Below are 17029 nucleotides of genomic sequence, written 5' to 3'. Positions count from 1 at the left end.
TTTTTAGACGTTGTCGACCCCCAAAAACAGTTTTCGTTTATGTCAACCCCAAGGTTGACCAACCTAACCCCAAGGGGTCAATATCGACCACTTTGGGAATATCTGTTATAGATAATGAATTTTACAAAGTCTATGGAATTCACAGCAGTTTACTTAGGTTAAGAAATACAGTATAATTTGACACTAGGGTGACTTTTTCATCGAAAGGTCATATCCTGCAAGCTGTATAGGAAAACAAACACTCTAAAGGTGGGTGGACGTCGATAATAAACAGAACATGTGTAAGGCAAATGATAGCATACGGCGCGGACATAAGAACTGAAAGATCTGTGAGATCGAACGACTAATTTGTGGCTGAAAGTGCAATACATTCTTGTAGATTGAATAAGGCACAAGACATTCTAAAAAGACGATCCGACAGAAAAGCTGCAGTATTTTTACACCGACCTGACAATCAGTGGGACACATAGGAGAAAGGTTTTATTTTTACAAGGCTGTAGTGGTGATTAGTACTTGCTTTAAAAAAGAAAATATATGTCAAGATCCCTATCTACAAGGTAAAGAGAAGACGATAATTAAATTAACACAATATTAGGTTAATATTCGGACAGATAATTGTGTTTTAAAAACAGCCTAAAACTCGTTAGATGAACTGAAAGACATTCTACAATAATTAACTGATTAACTATTGAATGCATCTGTGGTGACCACGCTTCGCATTTAAAAATAAATAATATAAGTAGGGACAGATTCATTCACGACAATGTTATTCTCCGAATATTTATCCGACAAACTTCCTCAATAAAACAATGATCTTTCCACTTCTGACAGACCGATATCTGACCCAAGTTATCTTCTTCTGGGAATTCCAAGGCACCTTTCTTTTATAACTCTTTTAATGTTCTAGTAACATGCAATTAATTTGATCCAACACACTTACACGAACCTAGTCGAGCTCATTCTCTCTCCAGACAGCGAAGCGAGCGTTTCTCGAACGCCTAGATCTCAGCAGAGTTACGCTGCTCCTAGAGTTTCGGCACGCGCCACTAAATTTAGTTTTATGTTTTGTATATATTTTTGTGTACATTGTTTTGTTGGTATATTGGTATATATAGTTTAAACGGCGATCGAACTATGTTTATTTTGCTATCTCTCCACCATCCTTAACACGAGAACTTTGTTTCCCCTCTCTTTCTTCCGGTACCTATCTATATATCTCAATCTTTAACTATCCATTTTCGCAACTAAACTGTCTGCGGTATGTTTTACGTCACGACAAATAAGGATCTCACTGACTGTGTCGTGTGCTTTCGATCCAACAAAAAACAACTGAAATAAATATATAAGAACTGTAATGGAATACATACTTGCTGGTTGGCAGAAGAATCAGAAAATTAGTTCGATTAGCGTAAGATAAAATCTAAAAGGAATCGAAAACATTCTTGTGCAAAAAGTGGCTTAAAATTAAAAGTAGCGCACACCCGCGCGATAAAATTTTATTTAATTGGTTGTGGCTCCTCTAGATGGTTGTTTAATGATATGGTAATGCGGTGTTTGAAAATCAACCTTAAACTGATAATATGTATAAAATATATAATTCAAATATTTTTTTTTATTTTACAAATGAAATGACGATGTGGAACTACGTGAAAGTTAAATTTCATTCGTTTAATATTTTTGCGTAGCTCCAATTTTTATACTGGATCCTACGTAAATCAGATTTGAGGTTAATTGCAACATAATGTATAACTTTTCATGAACCTGTTTCTGTTTAACATGAAATATAAGTTTAACTTAACAGGATCAATAAAATGCATTGTTAGATGATGGGTAGAGAGCTGGGCAAATTCGTGGTCGATTTTTTATTGCAAAAATGAACTATCAATTTATTTTCAATTTTTTATAATACTTTTGGATTTGTTTTGCCATTTTTTCAATCAGTTTCCATTCTTCTATAGTTTCGAGGTTCCATATTATCCCCATTTCCTCTTGAGTTTCTATCATATTTTCGTGATTGTAGTTGATATCTATTACGTCTCCAGAGAAATACAGAAATTAATTATTCGTTATATTGTCTATGATTTTTCTTGTATGTGTAATGTGATTTTCTAATGTTTCAACTCTATTTTTAGTCCAACAATCTAAAAATTATTACTTCCAGAGGAGAATACAAATCTATATATATCTGGTACCTTAGTTCAATCAGAGTCTGGAAAAGTAAGCAAAGGAATAATAAATTTTGAAAATTTCTAGAAATATTTGATGAAGTAGCCAGTGCCGACTCATTATCAGACTACAAGCTCTCATACTTTGATTAGAAACAGCTTTGACACATTTCTAGACATGTCCAACCGTAACTATATTGAGTAAAACAATTATCAAACATCTCAAACTGTGTCTTAGAGTTTCTTTTATAAAACATGATTAAACAACCAACTTACCAACTCATTGGAGGAATCTCGTTAAGCAGAACCATGAAAGATTACTGCTTGAAAAAAACCCCTTTTCAATAAGGACTTCTGTATTTATTAAAGACATTTTCTTAGTCAAATATCAATTTTTATCAAACAATTATGAATATAATATCAGCTAGTTTTAGAATAAATATTAGTTCATTGAACCTATTAATATTGATTTAAAATGTTCTTTGAATCCTCTTCTTTTAAATTATCATTCTTATTCATAAATAATGTATCATGTTTTTGAGGTTTTTAGAATCATTTTAAAAAAATTGTATCCTAATGATACCTATTTTATACTAGCTCCACAACTAAACATGCATAGACGCATATTACTACGAAAATGGACGCTACTAAAACTTGACCCACTTCAAATGAATTATGAAAAAAATAAACGAACTGCATAAAACTAAACTATTTAAATTTGTGTATTTTTGAAGTGGTTTTCAAGGCGTGCAGTCTTGTTCAATGCACATATATTTGCCTCGACTTTCCTTAGCCGTGATTTAGCCAAAAGTTTTGAAACCAGTTCGGTGATAGTATATTATTTAATGAGCCAGTAAGAGTTATTACCCGCGAAGAGAACAGAAAAAACACAATATATTATTAATTTCTGTCAAAATTAATGGTGATATTATTCAAAAATATTTACATCCAATAAAAAAACAATATGTTGATTATACTCGTTTCTAAAACTTCAGTAAATATGCCATTTGCGAAAAATGTGTGACTGTAAATTACATTGACTCTGAAGTAGTACTAAAATATTTCCTTAATTACATAGAAGGATATTTCATCGTACCCAGCGAAAGTTCCTTCTTCAATTCGTTTCTTATTAGTTCCTCAAGTTCAATAGTAAAAAATTAAAGAAAGTCTTATGATAAAAAACCATCTAAAAAATATTGTATTTTTATCAAAATTCAATAGGAGTCAAATCAGTACGTGTGTCATTGTCGCCAATCCATTCCTTATTTTGAATGTCTACTAACATTGTTTGGGAAAATGAAAATAACTAGGAAAAGGTTAATAGTTTTGGTGAAAATTTTATCCACTAACTGTTATTGGTGGAAATTTCAATAGATAAATATCATATTCAAAGCTGCTGAGATAAGGTTAGATTAGGTCACAACGAAATGAGAACCATAATTAGAGATAAAAAATACCAAGTATTCCTCTTCTTCTTCAGGTGCCATCTCCATTTAATGAAGGTTGGCGACAATTTCCGCATACTTATTTCGATCCTGGTGCGAATTTAAGATGATGTGTTCATACCAGTCCAGTCACGTATGTTTTTAACCATGAATATTGTGTGCGACCAGGTCCACGTTATCCTTGAATTTTCCAGATAAACGGTCTTTCTTCTCTTTGTTGTTGTAAGTAACACTCCTTCTTTCCCATACGTCTAGTCACTTCATCGTTAGGTATATGTTGAGTCCATGATATTCTTAGTAGTTTACGGAAGATCAACATTTCAAAAGCCTTGAGTCTGTTCATGGTATCCACTTTTAATGTTTCTGCTCCATACAAGAGAACTGCGTGCACGCCTTTACAAACGGTATCTTAAGTTACTTAATAGGTTTTTCACCTTTAGGAATATGGATCTAGCTTGTTCTATACGTGATTTTACTTCGATGCCAGGGTCTATATTTCTCGTTATGAAGCTGTCAAGATATTTAAATTTCTCAACTTTCTCTATTGCGGTGTCATAGATGTTTATGTTCAGTTGTGGGTTTGTCATATTAAGGCCATTACTTTCGTTTTTGTTACATCTTCCACTTCTACAACTTTGTTGATTAGGAAATTAAGTGTTTCTGGATTGTCTGCAATGATAACCATGTCATCTGCATAACGTATGTTGTTTAATGTCCTGCCGTTAATTTTTATTCCTTCCTCGTCATCGTCTATTGCTTGGTATGCCAAGTATGTTCAGTTTTATTTGGATTCTTTTTTATTTTCCAGCATAGTCTCCTTAGTTTATATATTTTCAAATAACAGTTGCCGTCTTCCTATCCATTTACTCCTCGTCTGACAAAAATGTTTCTCCTGCAAGTAAAATTTCAAGGTTAGGAAATAGGGCAAATTCAGTAGGAGCCACATCTGGTGAATACGGTGGGTGGGCAGCCATTTCATTATGCAGTTCATGAATTCTAGCTCCTGTTATTGTTGTACCTTTTTGGAAATAGTCTATGACTACAATCCAGTGGCTATTACAAAAAACAGCTCCTATCACATTTCAGGCCTTTTTAGAAACAGGTTCGCGCTTTTCCATCCACTATTCAGAAGGTTTCAGAAATAGAGTGGTGATCCAGGTTTCACATATATTTGTCGCGGTTTTTGGCCTTCTTGAATGCTTGTCGTCAATAAGCTGATACGGCCACATTTAAATTCACAATTTTACCTTCGAAAATGATGTTATCTCTTCCATTTGATTATGCGTATTGTCTTCCATTTTTAGAAACATCTTCACATTAACTCACTTATATTGAATCAAAATTGCTAAAATTTCAATGCTCATCTCTAAGTGCATGCGCAAATATTTCTCTCGACTTATATTGATAAGTGTTAAGATCTTCAAGTTAAGGTGGGAAAGTTTTTAGGCCGCCCGCGTATATTCTATTACCGGGGCTGTGCTCAGACAAGTCTATTGATAAAAAAAACATCTCAACCCCAGTCCTGTAGAGAACACAAATCCTCTTTCAAGGATATCTAATCTATTCCAGGAATATTGAAATTGCAAGTCGAGCTGAATAAATTATCGGAGCATTTTTTTTATTCCAATTGATATACTTCTAAAACAAGTGAATTAGTTTCGTGTTCTTTTGCATAGACCCATCATTCGTCGCCTGTCAAGATCTTATAGACGTCTTTCCAAGCATTGCGATTTTTCAGCAATTCTTTGCATCAAACGACACGAACAATTTTTTTGAGAATTGTTGAATTATGCGATATCCAAGGTGAACAAATCTTTTTGACAGTCAAATGTTCACACAATATTGATTGTATGCTTGTGAAACTAATGCTTAAGTATGCCTCAATCTCAATGTCAATATGAGCTTGGACGACCTCCACGAAGTTCATCCTGTTGCGAAGTGCGACCATGATTCAATTCCGAAAACCAGCAAAACATGGTGGCTACAGATGGTGCTTCATCGAAGCAAGTTGATCTTTAGTCACATTGCTATGGATTTAATGAAATATTTGCGATTTTAATCAAATTTATTAGAAGATGAATGTTTAAAGTATCTTTAAGGAACTTAAAAGTTCTGAGTACGTTCAACATTTAAAATGTCTCTAAACTGATGACACTGTCAGATTTCACATCACAGAGTAACATAACTCATTTTCACATTTAATTGATAGATGATTGGGACACGTTTTCTCAATTATACTGTAATTTGGATGATTGTGTAGTTTGTGCTTCATTTGTCGAGAACCTCGTTATATGATATTTCAAATCACATCGAAAGAAATTTTTCATTTTATGAAATGCATTACGAGCAATTTAAATTCTTACTTTTATCTCTTCAGTGCTGTCATTTCTCGAATTATTCTAATTCCCTAGATATTTGTATTTATGTACTTTTTCAATGTGGTTGTTTCCAATTAGTAACTGCGCATTATGATCTGCAATTTTCGAGAAGTGCATGTATTAATTTTTATTTGAATTTACGTGTAGCCCGTACTGCTCGCTGACACTTATTACCTTTTCTGTAATTCTTTCTACTCTTTGTAATTCTTCTATATGCTGCGCTATTAAAACATTCTTGTCAGCATATATTATGTTATTAATTGGGACTCCATTTACTCGAATCTCTGCTTCTTCTTCTGCTAGTGCTTCCTGGATAATTACTTCCGAATATATATTAAAGTATTGGTAATAATATACAGCCCCGTCCTACTCCACGTTTTATGTGTATTTCTTTTGTTAGTTCTCCGTCCATATTCATCTTGGCTGCTGTATCAATTCTTAATGTCGGACTCTATCAAAAGCCTTCGTAAAAAATAAAGCTCGTATGAACTTTTCTTTTAACATCAAAGCAGCGTTGGATCAATACATTAAAACTGAATCCCGAGTACCAAGTCCACTTCCAAAACCAAATTGAGTCACCCATTCCCTGCTCCAGTTTTCGGTAAATTTTATTGTGCATAACTTTCAAGAATGTCTTGAGCGTGTGACTCATTAGTGATATAGTCTTCCTCAAACAGCTTAAGTAGCTCTACCGGTAGCTCATCAGGTGCCTTGTTATTCTTCATATGTTTGAGTGCATGTTTAATTCCTTCTATTGTATCTATGATTATTTTGCCATCTTTATCCACTAATAAGCAGTTCAGACTTCGCTTTCTGGTTCTTACTATTTCTCCAACTTTCTTATGAATTTAATGAATCAATTAGGAATTCAAATAATGAGGCATACAGATTCTCGTATGAAGCAATATATTTGGAAAAATCTGTAAGCAAGCAGTAAATTAAGCAATTATTTTTTTCTGACAAAACCTTTTAATATTCATTAAAATTGTTTAGATGCAATTGAAATAAAATGGAATGTTTTATATATATATATATATATATATATATATATATATATATATATATATATACAGTGATACCAAATTTAGAATTGAATTATCCTCAAGAAACATCGTCAAGTGATTTTTCATTTATATGTGAAGTTTATTCTATGATCTAATATTTATCTTTATTTTCACGTCTAGCTCACTACATATCTGTTGCCAAATGTGATATTTTTATTCGAAGTTGCCCGCTCTCTTAAGTCTGTTTCCTCAGTTCACACTAGTCACAGCCAGAGTGACCGCGCAATTTTAAAAATTTCAGAAAAACGGAAAATGGCTGCTAACAACATTTCACCGGCCATTCTTGTACTTTTCGGTAAAGAAAGTTGGGACTTACATGTACGTTAAATAGTGACAACGAAGTTAATTTCAGATACTATTAAATAATGTGATCTTTAAAAAAATAGTGATGATAAAGTTTTTTTTTATTATAAGCAGTGAGCAGTACACTTATACCGATGGAAAATAATAATAGTCAGTGAAGCCTTTTGGAACAAATTGTACAGTTTTCTTGAAACTAATGTATTTATAATAATTTCATAAAACTCAGAAATCAAATTTTTCAAAACCTACGCTATTATATAGTGCCAAGTAGTTTCAATTTTAGATTATTTGATATAGTGGAGTGCGTATTGTTGAATATATATTTAATTGAAGAAGGAATACAAGAGAATTTGAAAAATTGCCAAGCAGATTTTAAATCATGGAATACTTGGTAAGGCGACAGGCCTGTAAATAACCGGTGAACGTTGTGTCTAAGCTGCAATTAAGCTTATAAAACATGTCTGAAAAAAAAATTTCAAAATTAAAAGCACTAGGTAGAAGTGCCAGTACAGAATCTACAGATTATTCCATAACAATGGGAAAATCAGTAAGAAAAAAGAGTAAAAAAATAAAGCCAAAAGAACGATGGTTACTCACAAGAAAAACTTGGCGATACATGGCCGATGCAGGTAAGAAACTAATACCAGATGGAGCCCAAAATCGACCAGAAGATATACCAAAAATAGAAGCATATTTTCAAGAAGTTTGCAAAAAAGAACCTCGATTCCTCTTGTGGCGAAAAAACTCCTATCCAGGAGCTATAGGCTTTCGTCCGAAAAAGAAAAGGGTCTCCAGAAAAGGGGGTAGTTGCAGAAATGCCATATCAGCAGACGAGGTTAGCTTAGGTAAACCAGATAAACCGACAAGGCCCACACATCTTGCTATAGAAGAAACTACAACAGGAAAATTTGATGTTCGTCGACTGAAAGAAGAATTTCTCAATCGCAATGGTACTCCTACAGGATTTTCGAGCTATGATCAGAAGATGAGTTCACCGGATAATCCAGAAGAATCTACAGAAGACAAACAATTAATAAATATGTTGGAACAATACCTCTCATTAAATAAAGAAGAGTCGGTAGTAGAAAAATCAAAAGCAGATTTCAATTACCAAGATTTAGTAGATAAATTACAAAGGCATTTAACCATACACGGTGGCGAGTACTATGGCGGTACTCACTCACCTTATATACCCAGTCAGCACGTTCATTTCGAAGGAGATCATATGCAAAGATCTCTCCTTGATACACTGAGTAGGTATTACAGTCAATCTAATAACAGAGACAAAGTTATAAGTGATTTGTTAACAGATAGACGAGCTCTAGAGAAATTATATTTTGAGCTGCGTAAAACGAAAGGCTTTAGGGGAAGCAGAGGAGGTACAGGATATACTACATCATTTGCTTATGGACCTCAAAGAAGTAATTATGAGAATACGTCTAAATCTAGATTATTAGAAGACAGTCCATCGACGTCCGTACATCCTCCTCCATTGATAGAGGTACAAAGTGCGACAACCGAAACTTTATACCACAACTGGGCAACACAAACCTTGCCAATACCCGAAATCGTTCTACAAAAAATTGAAGAAGAATATAAAAAGAATCAGGAAGATAAATCGGATGAAGCACCTATTAAAGAAAGCAAATCATTCCGTAGAAGAAGTAGTGTAGATAACGACGACGTATCTCAATCAGTTAGTGACACAATCAAGAGGTACCTGAGAATGGCGCGTAAAAAAAGTGTAGATGTGGACAAAGTGGACAGATTTAAGAGAGTGAATTATGACAGAAATTTGAGAAATATAAAAGCTAAGGGTGAGATAACGAAACCGGGAGATGATGACGGTCTAAATAAGGGTTGTCAAACGAATGATGATTGGATTTTAACATACCGCGATTTGAAATTTTCCGATTTGTATGATGTTTCCGATGTCGATAGTAGATTTTCGAGCTCGAGAAGTAGTATGGACATAGGGGTTGTAGATGAGGGTGCCAAATCTCTTCCCTCATCTCCTCCCTCTGTAAAAAGTGGGCAATCTTTTCTAAGTCATTTATTACATGGTAAACACGATAAACATGATAAAAGTGAAAAATCTTCTTCAGCAGTGGCCAGCGGTGCGACCATGCAAAAGAGCAAGTCCTCTTCAAGTGTGATGCATCATGGAAGCAGGTTGATGGCCAAGAAAATCTTCAGGTCGAGGTCTAAGAGTCAAACCAGGTCAACCCATCCTTGTAGTTGGACTCCTCAGGTAAGGATTGACTGCTTTCAATATTATCTTTTATTGTGTTATATATTGGTTAGAATATGAATTTGGTGGAGAAGTACAGACTAGAAAATTCATATAATTGAAACAAAAAATTAAACATTGTTTTTAGAATTTAAGATAAGGAAAAATTTTGTTCATATTTTGTATTACAGAAATCGAGATACTGAATTATAAATGAAGATAGTTTGAGTCAAATTTAGATTAAAATCATTCATTTGATTGTTTTTCAAAAAAGTATATTGGTTGAAGTTTCATTCCATCATATATCGGTTCCCAAAATTTCTAGAACTGTTCTAATGCGATATAACAATAGCTAGACAGTCTAGTTAAACATTTCACATAAACTGTTAGTACAAGTAGGTGTATTGTGTTGATGGCTGACATGAAAGAACGGCGGAAAAGTTCGTTTCCAGAACTTATCTTGGATAAAACTAATGACCCACATACTTGCAATAGTACGACGATGCTCGTTTCAGATTTTAAGCAACGTTTATGAGCATACAAGTGGTACATTACCCTTGAATGTATAAGATAAGGATAAGGAAAAAAAAGACAATTCATAATGAACTGGAAAATTAAAAAAAAAATGCCTTCTAGCGTCTAATGTATACTAAAGTCTCTTGTTGAACGACCAGATCTTCTGCTCATTTAGGAATTTAGAAACTATATTAAGTTAGGTTTCATTGCCTTTTAGATTATGAATAGGAAAAATTGGAAAATTTTTTTAGGTGAAAATTTAGTTGAAGGATAAATTTTGTTTTATAATACCAATAAGCTCATGAATGTATTGAAAATTCATTTATTTGCATTTTCTGAGGATCATATTCATAAGTTAATGTCTAAATATTTCCCCTAGTCATGGAAACAGGAAAAATCTGAAATTTGATTTAAAACAAAATAATGCATAAAAATGACTGTTTCTTTTAATACTTCAGTTAAATCCATTGCATTCGTGTTTTACATTGTTAGGAATTATTAATTTTGTATTATTAAAATTGCTCAAATTTTCATTAAATTTCGATAATCTACACTGATTTTCAACTCCATGCAATGATTGAATTATAAACTGAATGTTTATGTAGACGATAAATAACATAGCTGACCTAACTTTTGTGTGTGAACGTCATTATTCAAACTTTCGAAAAAAATTGAATATAATGGTTGTTGTTTACTGAAAACGATACAATAATATTTAAAAAACAAATAGAATTTTTGACAATCAGATATGCATGCTATTACTATATAAACTTACCCAAACATATCGTATAAATGAGGATACAAAAAGCTCAATATCTTCGAAAGTTTGCATTTGTACGATGCGAAGATATATAAATATAGTTTTTCTACGTCAGTTATAATATTCCCGTTTTTTCATTCATTTCCATTCATAAAAGATATAATTTCTGAATCGGTAAAAAAGCGTGAAAAAAAGTACTTTAGCGGTTCATCTTTTCACGCTTTTGCGTTAAAAAAGTACCGCAATGTGTCATTTTTTAACGTAATTATAAAATTGTTTTATCAAAATAGTGGTTCACAGCCCACTTTCTCACGTCAATTCGTTTCTCCGATAAACTGTCACACTTTTATTTCTAGATATTCGTTCAAAAAAATCCGTTTTCTGTCTAATTGAAAGGAATGTAGTATTATTATTAGTGATGACGAGCAATAATGAAGAAAGTGTAAACTGCACACCAGAAGATGTTGAATCGGCAACTGCAGCGACTATGGATATTCTCCCTAAGAAATCCAGGGAACAGTATTTGAAGGAAAATGATTCTTTTATGGATTGGCGTACTAAAAAAGGCATAAACAGCTTCACAGAAAGAGTGCTACCAGGTTACTTTTAAACTAAATCCAAAATGTGGAAGTCTTCAAGACTTTGGTCAACTTATTCAAAACTGAAAGGCACCCTAATGGCAAATAACGACGTACACCCAAAAAATATAAAAAATTTGCCCGTGAAAACATTAGTCTACGTACGTACGTTGAAAAAATTTTGTATGAAACTCTTGAGTAAAGTAACTTTTTTTCACACTTTACTCACTTGTAAACTTATACTATATACTATGAAAGCGTGTTTTTTAACTTTTTATATCGATTTATTGACAAAAATTGCAATTTTTCTTCAAATTATAGTTAAATATCAAATATTATTATAAATTTTCAACAGAGGGTGCACGAATATGGAACAACATAATAAAATTTAATGTGTAAAATTATAAGGAAATACTGATACTGACAGACTGAGGACAATTTTTTTTTGGTGTGAAAAGAAAATATGCAGTGATATTTAAAAAAAAATTGCGGAAAGAACTTTTTTTAAGCGTGAACGGTGAATTTGGAGGTTGACGCCTCAGCCGGCTCGGCTAACGAATGCAATTAAAGGATATACTAACAGAACTAAGTCACTTACTCTTACAGTTACTCTACATTTACAAATAAACTCACAAACTCACAAATCCACATACAGGTGAAGCGTGTTAAAAAATGCTCCAGTAGTCATTATCACACGACAAAATTTGGCAAATTTCTTTTTTATTGAACACCGATTTGTACATACCTCAATATAAGACCAAATAACTATTGTTTCAAGTTAATTGGACTAATTTATTAATACTAATATTAGAATGGATATCAATTAAGAAGCAAAAAATACAAATGTTCATATTTACTTATAAATAAATAATAGCTTCAACTTTAGGGTTAGTAGTGGAGTATTCAAATTTTGCTAGTTGAAATTTAACAGAAGTTGATTTGAACAAAATATTTGCAATTGGTTTGGAGCAAATTTCTTCTTCTTTCATGTGCCTTGTCCATCTCCCTGACATTGGGGATCACATGGCAAAAGATGTACGATCCTCTGCCAAGGGAAAAAGTTCACCGGTTCTTCTTATACCGGTCCAGTTTCGATTATTTCTGTGCCACGACTGTTGCTTCCTTTCAACTCCACGGCGCCTCTTGATCTTGGCCTTGACGGTCATCAAGAGCTGTGTTTTCGACGTTTGTTCTTAATAGTACTTTCTCGTTTTCTCGTATATAGCATATGTCTTTGAAATACGAAGCATTCTGTAAAGTCATATTTCAAATTCATCCCGTTGATTCATCGTACTGACCTTTAGAGTCTTCAACTCTACTACATACAGCATTATCTACCGTACATAGCATTCAACCATGCGTTGCATTAACTTCAAGTTACATTTTCTTCTACCAAATTTTCCAGAATAGAACTATGATATTTAAAAGTTTTACTTTATGAGGTCAAAATCTACTGTAGTAATTTTTAGGGTTAAAAATTTATTCAAATTAATGTAATTGAGTTGGAAATTTATTTAAATCGAACTAATAATGTTAAAATAGATAAGACCGATTCGATGGGATCGGAATTAAGTTAATTGATAAACAATGGTGAGTTGGTGTGAGTTAATTAGATAAAAGTTACTTACTTACTTACATAACCGATTTTTTGAACATTAATAAATTATAAAGGTCTTTGAGTCTGGGACAAAATAAAAAATTTGGGATAGTCAGTTTAATTAATTAAATTAAGAAATTGGTTGATGCTAAATATAAGGAGTAATTTATTCGACATCCCCTTTTGAAATAGAGAACCATAAAAGGAATATGATTATCCCGAAATTATTTGAAAACTCCAAACAGATCAGTACACCACAGTAAATAGACGTAAATGCGAACTAGTCAAAATTAATCATTTATTTTCAACTCATGGACTCGAAAAATGTTCCCAATATTCCAAAATTCGTTGTAATTGTTTCCGTATGGATCAATTTGATAAACGATCATACACAACGATTAGTTTAAGTGACAAAAGTTCTATTTTCTCTAGAAATAGAAATAAGGTAGCAAAAATGTTTTTATCAGATGTCTTCCATATAAAATATTGCATTTCTGGGTCACGTTGTTGAAATAAACTTTTTTCAGAGAACGGTTTTTTTAAGAAAAAATATCGTTTCGCATGTGTCGTCGTATTTTTGTTGTGACTATTCTAATTATAACTTTAAGGAAATTATTCCCATAATCCTGTTACTACTTTTGTTGTTTGACTGATAGGAGTTCAATTTAAAACAATTAATTCAAATCACGTCAAAGGAAGTCTTTAATTTGGTGTATAAGGAAATGATTAAGATAAACGAATAATCTTTACTTCAAATTATACGAGTAGTGAAAAAAAAATTGGAAAAAATGGAATAACTGATTTTTTTTTAATTATTACAAATTGATATTTTTTTATTTGTACCTTAAGATGTTTTTAGATACAAATAGCCAGTTTTAAATTTGAAATTTCTCAGTTTTTTAGGAAACTGTTTTAATGGATATTTTAAGTTTTTATTTGTGGGGATTTTTTAATTTGTTCGATATAATGATAGTATTAACATTGTTGAACTCTTCAGATCTATAGAAATAAATATCTGACAACTCTTGAAACAACTTGACTTTGTATGGATTGAATATATTGTCTTTTGAAGTTCCCATCATGAATTTTTTTAGGTATATCTTGTCATTATATTTGAAGATATAAATTATTGAACATAATAAATAAATCTTACGCTTATCATAATATTGGAATATCGACGTTTTTGTCGTTTAAACAATCCGATGTAATTTCTAATAAACATAATACACCTAACGTCAAAATCTTGAACTCCCTCTCAATTTTTTAACGAATAGTTCTTTCAAATACACAAAAAATATAACAGATGTGTTTCTTCAAACTAAAAAACTCCTAAAATTGAAACTAAACTAAATCCCACATGTTTCCAATTGGATTCAATCAGGAGAGTTGGCTAATCAATTCGATCTCCTGATAAGTATTTTCTTCTAGTATATTCTGAACCTTTCTTCAGCGATGAGGTTGAACTTTGTTATAAGTTTCACCTAAATTGATGAATTAATGGAGTGCGGCATCTGAACACTAGATCGTATGTAGAATGTCATAAGTTCAATTTTAGTTTTATCTGTAAACCATACTATACTCAATTAGGGCAAAATCCAACTACTATGCCCTCACACCTATTTGAAACGGACACTACGATGACTAAGAAGTTGAGTGGGGGCTCTAATGGTGTTCTGGCACACACATTCGCATATTGGAGTCGTCTTCGAACTCTAGAGATGTCGATTTAACAAGGAAAATGTACTCTTATAAATGATAATGTTCGGTGTTGGTGGACATATTGCAGCAAGTAGATTATCACACAATTTCCTTGCTTTGCGTTCAATTTTCGGTTGAAATTTCAAATTTAAAACATAATCTATGAGAACTTTCGATTTTGATTACTTTTTTTGGCGTTTATTCTTCTAAATTTATTTAGGTGCTCAATATATTCTAGATATTTAATAGTTGTTATTGAGCAGTTATCAACGGATTACCCTGGAATTTTAATAATAATAATAAGCTATTTTTATGCGCAAATGCCGGAAAGTATATATAGTAGAAAATAGATAGTTAAAGGGAATAATAATTTATAATATAAAAATTAATCGCTGAATATGTTACTAAGCGCAAATCTCGAGAACATTTGAACCGATTTCGCTAATTCTTTTTATAATATTCCTTGAAGTACGAGGTTGAAGTACGAGGATGGTTCTTATTTCCTCAAAAAGTTCAAAAACAACACTTTTGTGAAAAAGAACCGAAAATGCAACGAATGAAATTAATTATAAATCTAAGCGTACTGCCCAGGAACGTGAAAATTGCAATGAACGTGGAAGATTTCTCATCCACTGCTTCGATGTTAATTTCTCCAATTGTAATATTTTGAAACTATATATAACCTATAAATAAGTTTTAGAACATTCATATATAAGACATATGGGAGATTCAAGTTTAGGAAGGAACCAGAGAACAGATACTTTAAACTTTGGTTTCTTTCTATGTTACATGTTTTCAAACCAACAGCAAACTCGCGGTGTTGATTTTTTACACGAGATAAAACGGATAGGGCATCCTCGTTATCATTCCATTCCATACTGAAAAATCCAGACACTGACGTAACAACTGATCTTCAACTGCTCAACCAAAATGTCCCATGCTTCCTTAGCTGGCAGTCCACCTGCAATTCGCTGGTGAAAATTGTCCCTAATGTACCAAGAAATTGTTATTTTAGCTTGAGCTGCAGACTTGTACGCTTAGAGTTCTGCTTTTTCAGTTTTACTTGGCGTTTCAGATGAAAGCTCACGCTTCAACGATTTCGATCGCATCATACAACTCCATAACAAGATCCTTTCACGTCGGCTAATCTTCAACACCTTTCAACAAAACTGTCTCAAGCAAACTCAACATGAATATTAATATTTGTCATTCCATTATGAAGATTATAGTGAATTACAATAAGTTTGAAGGAAACGAACTTGGTTTTTAAGAAATTGGAAAGTCAATTTTTGTCTCTCAAAAACTATCGTTAATTATTAGTTTTGCTGATTGCATTAAGGTAAAATAATCTACAAAAATTGATAAATAACATACTCAATATGTGGATGACAAATATTAAAATAAAATGATAAGTAAAACAAATCCTAAACATCAAATTGTAAAACATTTATCGTTACCATATGTACCGACAAAGACTTTCTACCAAGAAATTGGACAATTATATTTCTTGTAATAATTGTGATGCTGTTTACATATGACAGACATGTCAGTTTTTAGAGAATAGAATAAATTTCCATTCATTTACTCTCCCGTCTGAGAACGAAACTAAGTGAAAACGTCAAAAGTGTTTCAAATAAAAAAAAAATTTGTTATCAAAACAAACTAAAAATAAAGATCATTAATTCAAGAAAATACATGCATATTTTTTACATCAATTTTTGTCTTTTATTTTCACAAATTCGTCTCTTAAGTTGTTCTTCCATCTACAATTAGCTACTATTTCAAACTATTTTTTTGTGCCTTATTTTAATTTTTTTTCCGATTATATCAAGTGTTTATTTTAAAATATTTCTCTATGAACTCGAATTGTGGATCGTTGGATTATTATTAACCATTGAGATGCACATAAAAACATTATTTTTAATTATCCACAAATATCATAGATATTATTATAAATCATAACGTATAACTCGAAAATACAAGAATTATTTTTATAACAAAATACATTTCATGAAGCTTTAAATCTAATTTTACTTTAATATAATCCATAATTATGTTTTTATTTTTGTTAACTACAATTTTTCAGAAATAACTTGGATTCATTCATGACACCGAATTACTGACACCTTCGCTAAAGTTTTATGGCTCGAGTTAGAGTCATTAGAGTTAAAGCATATCAGTTTTTATAGTGTCTTTTCTAATGTCGTTGCTGTTCATAAGAAGAGGTAGTTGCCCATATATATGAATAGAGATTTTGCTGTGCAGCTGAAAAGTTCTCGTAACAAACTATTATTT

General features: G+C 32.1%; 1 protein-coding gene across 1 annotated transcript in view; it reads left to right on the top strand.

Moving 5' to 3' along the window:
* Positions 1–7221: 7221 nt before the first annotated feature.
* The window catches only part of LOC130895610 (uncharacterized), a 72694-nt gene continuing 62886 nt past the window's right edge, over positions 7222–17029 (top strand). Inside the window, exon 1 of the mRNA XM_057803014.1 lies at positions 7222–9606. Coding sequence (XP_057658997.1) covers positions 7813–9606 — 1794 coding nt within the window. The 5' untranslated portion in view covers positions 7222–7812. The remainder of the gene's footprint in view (positions 9607–17029) is intronic.

Source organism: Diorhabda carinulata, chromosome 6 (genome assembly GCF_026250575.1).
Source record: "Diorhabda carinulata isolate Delta chromosome 6, icDioCari1.1, whole genome shotgun sequence".
Taxonomy (NCBI): Eukaryota; Metazoa; Arthropoda; class Insecta; order Coleoptera; family Chrysomelidae; genus Diorhabda; species Diorhabda carinulata.
This window is presented reverse-complemented; position numbering and strand designations above follow the sequence as displayed.